Source organism: Schistosoma mansoni, chromosome 2 (assembly GCF_000237925.1).
Source record: "Schistosoma mansoni strain Puerto Rico chromosome 2, complete genome".
NCBI classification, from domain to species: domain Eukaryota; kingdom Metazoa; phylum Platyhelminthes; class Trematoda; order Strigeidida; family Schistosomatidae; genus Schistosoma; species Schistosoma mansoni.
In genome coordinates, this window is record NC_031496.1 from 628 (window position 1) to 13,246 (window position 12,619).

The window sequence follows — 12,619 nt, forward strand, 5'->3', positions numbered from 1 at the left end:
CAATCCCTAACATGGAATTCTGAAGGGAAGCGGAAAAGATGAAGGCCAAAGAACACATTACGCCGAGAAGTAGAAGCAGATATGAAAAGGATGAATAACAACTGGAAAGAATTGCCCAGGACAGGGTTGGATGGAAAATGCTGATGTGCAGCCTATGCTCCTCCACGAGGGGTAACAGGCATAAGTAAGTAAGTACATGTATTTACATAAAACATAGTCACATACACATGCTATCTATTAATGATATTTACTTACCGGTATATCAACAGATTTCAAATACACCAATAAAGATTCCAATGATCCAAGTGTACTAGCAACAACATATACACCTAAAGGACTGACAGAAATAGCTTTTAAGGCATGCTTTAAACCATGACATACTTCCTCCTAGGAAAGGAAAATCATTGAAGAAAAAAAACACCGAAATAATTGAATATTAAAATAAATGTCAAGAAATTAATGTTAATTTTATTGATGATTTCTCCGTTTTCGACTATGTACAATATAAAAATGTAGTTGTATTATGTACAGTCCAAATCTAAACAGTACAAACATGGTATGATTATGCCCCCAAATGCCCTGGTACGGCCAAGAGTGAGGAGAGTCCGCTCTCCCTCTCCAAATGCTCTCATATGACCACGCGTATATAGCCTCTGCCAGGGAAGTCCTACTCACTGCCGTCTCGTGGCATTTCTGTTTACGAAAATGAGAGGACGAAAAGCAAACGTCCGGCGCTTTAACCGGGTTGATGGACACGGCGAGTCCACGTAGGGGAGTTGGAAAACCCTCATTCCAAACCAATAGTGTACATGGGCTCCAGTATACTGAGGGAACGAATGACGTATGAATTAATCGTTGGTCACCGGCTACCATGGGACTACATCTCCTCACGATGCTCCACTGCCTTGTAGATCAGACATTTAGGTCGAAGGCTCCGGGTGTGGCCCCCTAAGGAAACCATCTGCTTCAGTTTGGGCACCTGTGCAGTATCACAGCCCTCACACAAATCGAATGAGATTTGTGCGGCGCATATGCATTCGGTGCCCTTTTGTACCAATATTTATGTGTATAAATAAATAAATAAATAATGGTATGATTATACATTTTTAAGAATAACTTGTGTAGCGTTGCAAGTTGGAGGTAAATTTTACATGGACAACATACAAAAAGATTATTAGGAAATAGTTGACCCGTCAAAAATAAGTATCGTAGAACCTATGTAAAAACGTGCTTCGGTTCAATTTACTATACCCCATTAGCACAGAGATGAAATCGTCAAGCCAAATCCCAGAATAGTAGAGTTATTAAAAGTACAAACTACTCTTACTACCTCAACCATTATGGGATTTGAATCGACAACTGCATCTCTGTGCTAATGTGGTATGGCGACTCGAGCTGATGTACGTACGTCAGTCAGTCAGTCAGCGACAACGTACGACCAGACACATTTATGCATCGGTCCAAGTTGCCATACCTCGTTAGCACAACAAGATGAACACCGGATTCATAGAAGTAATTAATTTAGTGGTGGTAGTATATAAATTATAGGTTGTATATAAGGATATAGTACAGGAAGGAAGAGAGATATGAAGCAATTTTAGTCTCAAGGTTTAAGGGAAGATAAAGAGTGTATACACCTACGCTATTGTGATCGATTCTGAGCCATGTCACACAGAGTCTCCAACCATTGGTTACCATAGTCACGCGGACCCCAACCAGGTAGTCTGCATTTACTAACACGGCTCAGACTAGAAGTTAGTGACTTCAAGCACTGATGCCATGTTTTGGTTTGGCCGCTCCTAACTCTCTTCCAACCATCCCCTACACTAGTCAACATTGCGCGTCGTGGTAATCGATGTTCAGGCATACGTAACACATGACCCAACCATCTCAGTCGATGAAGATTCATCACCTCATCAGCTGATCTACCATCATTCCCTAATACCCTGTGTCTAACCTCACTATTACTTACCCCGTGATCCCAGCAGATGCGAACAATATTTCTAAGACATCTGTGGTCAAATACTAGTAACCTACGAGTATCTTCTACTCTTAATGGCCATGTTTCACAGCCGTAAAGTAGAACAGAACGAACTGCTGCGCAGTATACTCGTCCCTTAATTGATAGACGGATATCTCGTCTTCGCCATAGGTGACGTAAGTTGGCAAAAGCCAAACGAGCTTTTTGAATCCGTGCTGAGATTTCGTCAGATACCAACCCATTAGGGCTGATCAGACTTCTAAGATAAGTGAAGTTGTCGACGCGTTCGACTACTTCACTCCCTATCCTTAGTTCAGGTGTTGACGCAGGCCAGTCCTGGAGTAACAATTTACATTTGGATGGGGAGAAACGCATCCCAAACATCCTGGCATTATTACTGAGCTCCAACAGAAGACTGCATTTTGTCAGTGTCTTCACCAAACAGGACTATGTCATCTGCGTATTCTAAGTCGATAAGTGAACCTCCTGGTAGAAGATCAATTCCTGAAAATTCAGTCGACGAGAGTGTTATTTCCAGTGACAGGTCTATAATGAAGTTAAACAAAAATGGGGATAGTGGACAGCCTTGACGGACACCACTTGAGGTTGTAAAATCATATGACAGTTCGCCATAAGCTCTCACTCGACTGGTAGTGTTCGAGTAAAGAGTCTTCAAAAGGTTTATGTACTTCTCAGGTACACCTTTCAATGACAGACACTGCCACAGAACCTCTCGGTCTAATGCTGCTTTTAAGTCAAGAAAAACTATCATTGTCGGACGCCGATAAGCGTGTCTGTGCTCTAAAACTTGACGAATGTACGTACGTACGAAGTCCTACGTTGTGACTGACTAACTGAAAAGTATCAAGTGATTAGAAAGATCAGGGGTAGAAGAATGGGTGCACCTGAATCACTGCAAACGACTTTGAGCCATGTCACTCAAAGTCGCTAATCACCAATTACGATAATCATACGGACCCAAACCACCAGATAGTCTACACCTATAAACATGGCTCAGTCCAACTGTCAGTGAATTTGTGGACTGACGCTATGTTTTGGCTTGGCTGACCCTAGTTTTCTTCTACCGTACTCTTACACCGGGAAACATTGCCCGTCAAGGTAGGCGGTGGTGGTCCCAACCACCTCAGGTGATGAGGATTTACTACCTCGCCAGTCAATTTGTCACCCTTATCTAGTACCCTATTCCTAACCTATGCATTACTTACTCGGTGGTAGCAAAATGCACGACTAATTCTCCGAAAACACCTACGATCGAATACTAGTAATATACGAATATCCTCTATACTTAATGGCCGTATTTCATACCCATAAAGTAGGACGGAGAGAACCGACGAGCAGCAATGCTACAACAAACTACAAGCCACACATTGTATGGATTACGTGGACAATAACACGCGACTATATGAACCAAAGTAGATGGACTTAGTAGGAAGTTGATCCGGACTAAATAAACCTGTTGTATTTGTATCACCGAATGGATCATTCAAAAAAGACCATCCATAACAAGATGACCTCACTAAGCTGTGCTTTCCAGTATACAAGGTCGTAACCAAAAGGAGAGGAACAACGGTGATCTGCACTCAACGTTCAATATTCTAAGAAATTTATCATACTAAGTTAAGGGGAAAGACATGCTACTTTTACAGTGAAACGTGGATTATGAAACTTCATTACAGTGAAATGAATTTGTAATCTCAAACACAATAAAAGCATACCAATGTTTACGACTTACTAACCTTGTAATACAATTCTTCTGACAACCCATTTGCCACAAACAGTGGAAGACCTGCTAGTGCTTTCTCTAAATCTTTAGCGATAAGCTTCACACCTTGAGCTCCCATAACTTCCTTCAGGTGATTGTAACTTCCTTTGACGCGAAGTTCGGACATAGGAGCAGGTTGAAGAATACCACGGATTTGAGTACATATAGGACCCTCCTGGCCAGCCAAGACGATAGTATCTCCTTCATGAAGTCGACCATTAACAACAATTACATCGATCGTAGTCCCTAAGCCGTGAATTTCTTTGACCTGTAACAGTAGTAATTACCAAAAGTGAAATCAAAATGTACATAAATTAAGCAGTGAGAGAGGAAATCAAACAGAAAACGATGTAAAATTTCCTGATAAAGCTGAATAGCACGAAAGTCTGAGGATTGTCAGTTTAAACTGAATAATCACTGAACATAAAAGATGATTAAGATATGAACGATAATATAAAGCGTACTCGATGAAATAAATTAAAAGCTTGGGTATGAGACACACTAAATGTGAGAGCTAATGATACTAACCAGTGGCCCAAACCAAAGGTGGAGCAGGGTCTGAACTTGGGACTAAGCCCGAGGTTTCCATACGACAGGTTGATGACAACTTAACGATCTTTAATGATTAACACGGCTATAGTTTATAGAAAAATACATCTGGGAGACGACTATGTTAACCAACTGTAGTTAAGATATTTCCTTCACAGCTATAGTATAAGCAACTGTTACGTCAGTTCTAATCTTTACCCTCTGAATAATAACTTAAATTTATACTTCTATTCGAACTAGTTATTTTGTCATTTTATTACGATAATCATATAAATCACATCTCAATATGTTTTGTTACCGAATAGAAGAAAACTGTAAGCTTAACGTAGGCTAATTTAGTTGCAAAATGTCACATAATTAATATAGTGACTCTTTTTCACACAATGCCTGATGGCTTTATGATGTATAAAAGTCTTCACTTTAAAACCTACACAAGGTTGTTGAAAAAGTCGAGAAGTCAGTATATGGGACTCGTGAGTTATTATACTCATTGTCTGTATTCACACTGTATGGATCATGTGCACCATGACACGCAACTATTTAAACCAAAGTAGACAGACTGCGCCTGTAGCTCTTCTGGATTTACTGGCGGTCCCAAGCCTACACAAAAGAGGAGGGTTGGGTATGCGGTCTCCAACCTTATCCCGTAGAACAAAATCTTGTTAAAAAACGCTAACCAGATTAAACAAACCACTTAAACTCTGCCTTCCGAGTTGAAACAAGAGTTATGACGCCTCATGATGAAAGCTGAGTTATTCCGGAAGTCACGAGGCTGATGCCCCTTCCGACAACCAGAGCGACCATTAATTTAGGTACATGGAATGTTCGTACAATGTAGGAGACCGGGAGAGTCATCGAAGTTGTTGCAGAAATGAAAAGATACAACTTGGCATTACTCGGATTCCGTGGAACCTATTGAACCCAAGCTGGACAGCAAAGCCTAGATATGGGAGAGATGCTGCTGTACTCCGGTCACGAAGGGGAAAATGCTCCACACACTCAGGGAGTTGCTCCGATGCTGTCGAAAAAAGCACTTAATGCACTTTACAGGATGGGAATCTCACGGATCTAGGATCATCAAAGCATCCTTCAAAACAAAGGAGGGAATCACGATGAATTTTATCTAGTGTTATGCGCCCATCAATGATAGCAACGACGACAGTAAAGATCAGTTCTATCAGAGGCTTCAATCAATCATAGCGAAGTCCTGATGAGAGAGCTAAATGCCGAAGTCGGAATGCACAACACTGAGTATGGAGATATCATGGGATGACATGGACTGAGTGGAAGAAAGAAACGAAAATGGTGAGAGATTTGCAAACCTATATGTACTCAACAAATCGATTGTAGGTGGCACAATATTCCCACACAAACTCATACACAAAGTTAATTGGGTCTCACCGGATCACACTATACAGTACCAGATCGATCACATTTGCATCAACAAAACCTCAGGAAGATTCATGAACGACGTCAGAACCAGGAGAGGAGCTGACATAGCTTCAGATCACCACCTGGTGGTTGCCAAGATTAATCTGAAGCTAAAGAAACACTGGACAACCGGATAAACATCAATACAAAGTTTCAATACAGCCTTTTTTAGAGATACTGACAAGCTCAACGAATTCAAGGTAACTCTCAGCAACAGGTTCCAAGCCTTACAGGATCTACTCAAAGAAGAATAAACTATGATGGAGAACAACTGGAAAGGGATCAAAGAAGCATTAACTTCAACGTGTCAGGAGGTTCTGGGTCGCAACAAGCATCATCATAAGGAATGGATCTCTATTGAAACCCTTGACAAAACTCAAGAAAGGAAGAACAAAAAGACAGCAATTAACAACAGCCGAACAATAACGGAGAAGGTCAAGGCACAAGCTGAATGCACTGAAGCAATATATATATATATATATATATATATATATAGTCACTAAATACATCATTAATATCAAAATACGTCCCTAGATTGTTGTTTTGTATTAAATCACGAATAATCCTGCTCCTCGGTTAATCCTATATCAGAAAAAAGGATTGCACGGATGTCATATGGAATAACATTAGTCAAAGCTATGATTTTAAAACTAACCTCCATAACTGAAGCACTCAACTCTTCTGTGTACGCCAACCTCTTACTATACTTATTTTGCAAGCGTAGACACAAACATGAAAGAAGATCACCCATTCCGTCACCAGTATGAGCAGATGTCGGTACCATGCTAATATATTCTTCAGGTTTAGTATTTTTGTAAAACAACTCAACATTCAGTTCCATCATCGCAAAATCTTGAATCACCTAGAAAAGAAACAAGGTGTAATGATTTTATACGCTGAAAATTACAAAATATTATGGCCTAGAACATAGAAAAATGAATTGTTGTTCCAGCCAGTCAACTAATCATCGTATAAATAGGAACTCGCACGAATGTTTATCAGTCTCAGTTGCCACACATTGCGTCATTACAGAGAAAGAAACAAGGACAAACCCATAACTTGCACAATTGTGTCCACCCGAGGCATTCCAAGACTACAATAGGAACAATCAAGTTAAATAAAATGTAGAAATCAATTCTTGTGAAATCGATGTGTTAAGCAGACACGGGATAATGTAAGTGAAATCCTAAAGTGTAGATACACAACCTATGTTGAAGTCATTTCAGAAGACCTAGTTTAACAACTTTGTTGATTGACTTTAGCTCTACGTTTGAAACCCTGTATTCAAAGGTAAAACTATCCAATTAGTGGTCCCACCATGTTTCAAGAATACCCTAAAGACGTCTATAATAAAATTCCTGGAAGGTGAAAGCAATTAACAGATTTACGTTGAACTAATAACAACCACGCATATATCTCATTATATATAGTATTTGGTAAGTCAATTTTCTGGTACTGATGTTACAATTTCATAAGGTGCAAATGTTGACTCGAACTCCCACGATGGTGAAGACATTAATGAACCTAATAACTGTATTCTAAATAGACTAGCCCTACAGTGCTATTTATATTTCATGGACGGAAGGTAAATAGTTCACTTTTTATTGCTTGACAAACCACGTCTCAGTTAGACTATTAGATACATCAAATTCTGAAAAGAAAATTCACGAAGTTGGGAGAGAAGCGATAACCAATATCATCAGTACACGAAATTTATCCTTATTGCTGTAACGGAACATAACACTGGTATAGATACCTTTTATAACTGCAGACAACTAAACAAGGACTGATAAGGCCCGATCCAAGAAAGTACGGTTGTAGAGGAAGGTTTTATTATGAACTAACAATAGGTTTAATACAAACCAACCACTGATTAAAAACTATATCCAAAAATAAAATAAGTTGCATATCATTTTGTTAACTGGTCAACAATCAAATCCGAAATCAGTGGGCAGTAATGGATGTAAATTGAACAACTCTATGGATAATTACAATTTACGACCACAATGGCTTGAACTGTTTTAAATATTCGCTCATTATTAACACAGCTCAGATAGAAACTTGACTGGGTAGGAATTAGATCAAATGAATTCAGTATTGCGATGCAGATTTCTGAGTCTTAAGAAATATAACGGAAAGTAAGCCTAATGTACACTTCAGATGAGATCACTTACACCAACAATCTCAACAAATGAGAGAGGAATAGGTGGGTTTTTTTCAGCTTTTTAACGGTACTTAGGCATCAAACAGTCAACAATAATAATACAAATGCAAAGACCAAGAACATATGAACTTATACGTTTCAAATTACACTTATGTATGAAGATTAGTATATCTGTCTAAACCAAAGTAGATAGAACAGGGTTAGAGAGTGAAACCTACTAGATTAGCCATTTAAAGAATCAATCGCTACTTTATGTAATGGTTTGTAGAGAACAGTAAAGTATCAGCTCTGCTACGTATAATTCTGACGTCATATGGATAACTACTATGGGGGCATGCATTGTACTTTGTAGAAATTCTGGGTTGAATCTTTTAAGAAACCGTCAAACAAAAAGTGCAAACATTACGTGCTTCAACCTTTTACAATCACTGATTATTCTGCTAAGCGTTTCCAAAAGTATAGCCTGCCTTATGAGAAATAGAAACACTATGAGTGTAATCTATGCTTGCATTGTGAGACAAGTAAATAATTAGGTCCATTGAAATGATAATTTGAACATGAAAACTAAATAACCCCTTATAAACACACCAAACTATAAGGAAAAACCAACAATAAATTGCAAAACACATGGAAGTCACAGAGCATATCTCGAGGCAATGTAACATGCAGATTGGGAAGTAAGGCATCTTCCTGGGACTGTTGCTAATAGACAGCATTATGAATACTCCGACTCTCAAATAGGGTTAGGAACTAGCGTCCTCTTAACGAACTGATAAAATTTACGACATGGATGTTTTATAGTCCTATGTAACACAGCTGACGTTAATTGGCGATGAGAAACCCAACTCCATATTCTTATCCTAAATCTTACTTCTAGAATTTTCAGTCATTCATCCATATTTGCGTTTCCTGACTCCTAAATATATCGAGAATTCGTTAAGCCCAGCCTTACCGAAAATTTAAAGAACACGTAGCATTCTAAATAACATTATCGATAGTAAAATATGTGTCCATGTGCACGTGACTAGAACATAACAAACGTCTTACAATTACATGACAACTATGTGCACAGACCACCTCAGTGACTATTGATAGTTGCAGGTCAAAATACCAGCTGGTTAGAAACAAAAATTCTCGACACACCAAACTACTTAAACTTTAGTAGTGGTTGCGGGCTAATCAAACAAAACTTACTTTCTTTAGGTGGTCTGACAAGTCGTTTTGAGTGATTGAATTTTGCGATTTTACTACTTCTTCGATACACGTTTCCGGATCAGGCTTCCATCCATACAACCGATCGACTTTATTGAGAGCTACTATGAAAGGAGTTTTGCGTGATCGCAAAATTTTGATTGATTCCTTTGTCTGTTCTTCTAAGCCGTGCATTAAATCTACCACCAAGATAGCTATATCACAGAGAGATGACCCACGAACACGGAGATTGCTAAACTGAAGTGTTAATGGTTATCCATGTGTATTTACCTGAACGACTCGTGACCAGGAGTATCAATAATAAGCAAACCAGGTATACGTAATTCCGAAGGATTCAAGTATGGACACATACGTGTAGCTGTTAGTATGTTTTCAAGTGGTACATTAGTTGCACCGATCTGTTGCGTAATTCCACCAGCCTCCCTGTCCTGAACGTGTGTATTCCTTAGTTTGTCCAAGATTTTAGTCTTTCCTGTATCGACATGACCCAAAACACAAATGACTCCTGCTCGCAGATTGAGCTCACTACGCTCAGCTTCGTACGCTTCATGACGTTCCTAAATTCACAGATAAAATGAAATCCAACAACTACCTTTATGCGAAGCTTAGCCAACTCTATCAACCTAGCTTTTTCTTCTTCCGGTAGGTCCTCGTCACTAGCGATGGATGTCTCCACTTGCTCAGAATGACTAGGTTGCTGATCAATGATTAGATAATCTTCTGTTTCTTCAGAACTTTCTTCACTTGGAGATTTTAAATGCGTATCAGCCAACAACTCCCAGCAACTTAGCTCCTCCGTTGACGTTTCTTGGTCTTCAGTCTTGATTACATCCTGTGTCTCCACAGTTTCGTCTTCCTTTTTGACTTGCACAGTTTTCTTTTTAAGTTTACCATACTGTGGTCTTTTCTTAATTTCAGATTTATCATCTGGAATCTCGATACCGCGTGCCTGTAATAGCTCCATAACTTTGCGTCGGTCCTCTTTCTGCTTATCGGTCAGCAACTTCCCCTCCTCTTTAAGACGTTGTTTGCGTTCCTTCTCTTTCAGCTTTTTCTTCAGTTTAAGCTCTTTTTCCCTAGCAAGAATAGCTTCTTCCTTCAATCGCTCGTTTTCAAGACGTTGTAACTCCTCTTCTTGCTCTCGCTTAAGTCTTTCCTCTTCCTCTCGTTGCCTGGCTAGGTCTTCTTTTATTTTTGCGACATGTTTTGATATCTTTTTCTCTTTAATATCATCTTTAGTCTGCTTTACGTCTTTCCCAGTTTTCTTCTTATCTTTCTTCTTGCCTTGACTAGATACTGCATCTTTACTGACATCCTCAGTAACCTTGTCTACAGCAAATTCCTCAGCTTTTCCAGACATTGTCACATGCACGTAAACAAAAGGAATTCGGACAGACAAAGTTAACTGATATTCTCAGGAGCCACGGTACGACACATTCGAACTAGCCAACACATTACTAGGTCGACTGTTCAATAGCCAATTTTCGTACACAAGTAATTACAAACTGCGTCTTAAAAAAGCCTTCTCAACTTTGAAATCGATTTGCAACCTCCTATAAAGTCTATCACTCACCCTGTCAATGACTTTCCGTCTGCAGCTTCACATCCTCATCATGATGGAGAATCCAGAGTCTTAGCTAAACAGTCTGTCATCCTCACCCTTTCCTATATTAGATGGCAAATCATTTTATTGTTAATTGGTTTATCAGGTCTCTTCAGCGTCAGAAATAACTAACACGGATAATTCAGTGGGGCGCCCATGTTGGTCACGAGGCTATGACTCCACTCTGGCTAATCATATTTTACTAAAACATGGTGTCAAAAATATCATGCACATTCGGGGTTTGATAACACTTTTGTATGCAGCACTTTTTCTGTCGAAAGACCCTAAACCTAACCAAACTAGAAGTCAGGAATGAAGGAGCTTGACACTTACCTTAACTGTGGAGAATGCACTTGTTGTCGTCCAAGTTGATGATTTTCGCATTTCCATGAAGTTGGTGTACTAAGGGTCTCATGAGAGGCGACCAAATCGGTACAAGCCGTGGACGAAAACCCATCGATCTGTTGAACATGGGCAATCGCTTGACTGTGGTCGCTTTCGAATATACAGGCTGTCCTGTAGTTTGGATGTTGTGTGTAGAAATGTTGGTTATACACGGTGATTCCGATCGTGTTTTGTAAAGTTAACTGTACCTGTCCAGTTGTTCTTCAAAGTTCAGGTTGATAATATTATTTGTCATTACGGGACATAACCTGTAGTCCGAAAATTAAGTTCTGCAAACAGATAATTTAGTAACGTCATCTATTAACCTCCTGTTACTTGAGTCGATTAGTAGGTTTTGGTATTGTAGCAGGTCCATACCAACGATTAGCACTGGAACGTCTTCATTAGCAAAAATCCAGTGGATGGATTTGTGGGAACCCATTTTAAGATAACGTACGTCTTACCGTATGTGGCGATCGATTTTCAGTTGCTTCCTTTAAATTGACGACTGAGTCTGGTAGATAATGGCTTGCATTTGCAGGAAGGACGCTAACTCGCGCATCAGTATTAATGAGATAACGAACGTTCGTCACCACAAGAGTGATGTATAGGAGACAGATTCCCCGACTGCAGTTGCCATGAACGCGTGCGTAGGTGGTTGCCCGATAGGTTTGCCATGACAGAAAGTTTGGGGCTCGACAAACTTCATGGTTTCCTACAACTTCTGGAAGATTTATCTCACATGTTATTGTATCACCATCAATCAGGGTTATCTGCTTCTCGTGGACTAAAAATAGAACGTATTGTTGGCGGGCTTCTCTGGGGAGAAAGAGAATGCCTGGAACCATAGTGAATGTAAGGGAGATGAGCAAGAATAATAGAGATCTGCAACTTCTTTTATGCTGCACAATGATTTTTCCGACATATTAGGAATAAAACATATAAAAGTGATAAAAATTTGAGAAAATAATGTTGCTATGTGTAATCATATAAATGCAATCTAATATTACAGTTAGGTGGTGCACCACATCACACTGGGCTTACCACAAAAGATGTCATGGATATCCAGTGCTTGATGAGGTTATTGTTTTAAGACCTTCGTAGTTGAAGATCTTCAGGCTAGTCAAACCAGAAGTCAGAAATGGATGTGTCGGAAGATATATTTGGAAGATGTTTAGAACCATAAATAATGCAGTAAAGGAATAATCACTCAGTTGAAAACGTTAACTTTAAAGTATCGTTTTGTGCTTATTCATGGTGTTCCAAGATGAATAGTCAAGGTATGATAAAAGCACAGGACTAAGTCATATGTTTCGTGTATTTGTTTTTGGTGATAACATATTAGTTACGGTAATACACAGCTGTTTTTGATTTGATGTTTTATAATTGTTATTTTTTATTTTATTGCACGATGCTGAGTCGCTCGCATATTGACTGCGTATGTCTGAAATACATTATTCATACAGTGAGAGCTGAGATTTTGTTCTGAACTCAAACGTGCAGGGCAAGGTA

General features: G+C 39.3%; 1 protein-coding gene across 1 annotated transcript; it reads right to left on the bottom strand.

The window, feature by feature from the left end:
- Nucleotides 1–237: 237 nt before the first annotated feature.
- On the bottom strand, nucleotides 238–10,559 carry Smp_006990 (putative translation initiation factor IF-2; the record flags this gene model as incomplete). Its single annotated transcript, XM_018795233.1, has 6 exons — nucleotides 9,713–10,559; nucleotides 9,391–9,677; nucleotides 9,103–9,352; nucleotides 6,400–6,606; nucleotides 3,739–4,032; nucleotides 238–387 (listed from the first exon to the last, which is right to left on the bottom strand). The coding sequence occupies exons 1-6, from the start codon at nucleotides 10,478–10,480 to the stop codon at nucleotides 238–240; spliced, it is 1,956 nt and encodes a 651-aa protein (XP_018649566.1). The 5' UTR covers nucleotides 10,481–10,559.
- Nucleotides 10,560–12,619: the final 2,060 nt, after the last annotated feature.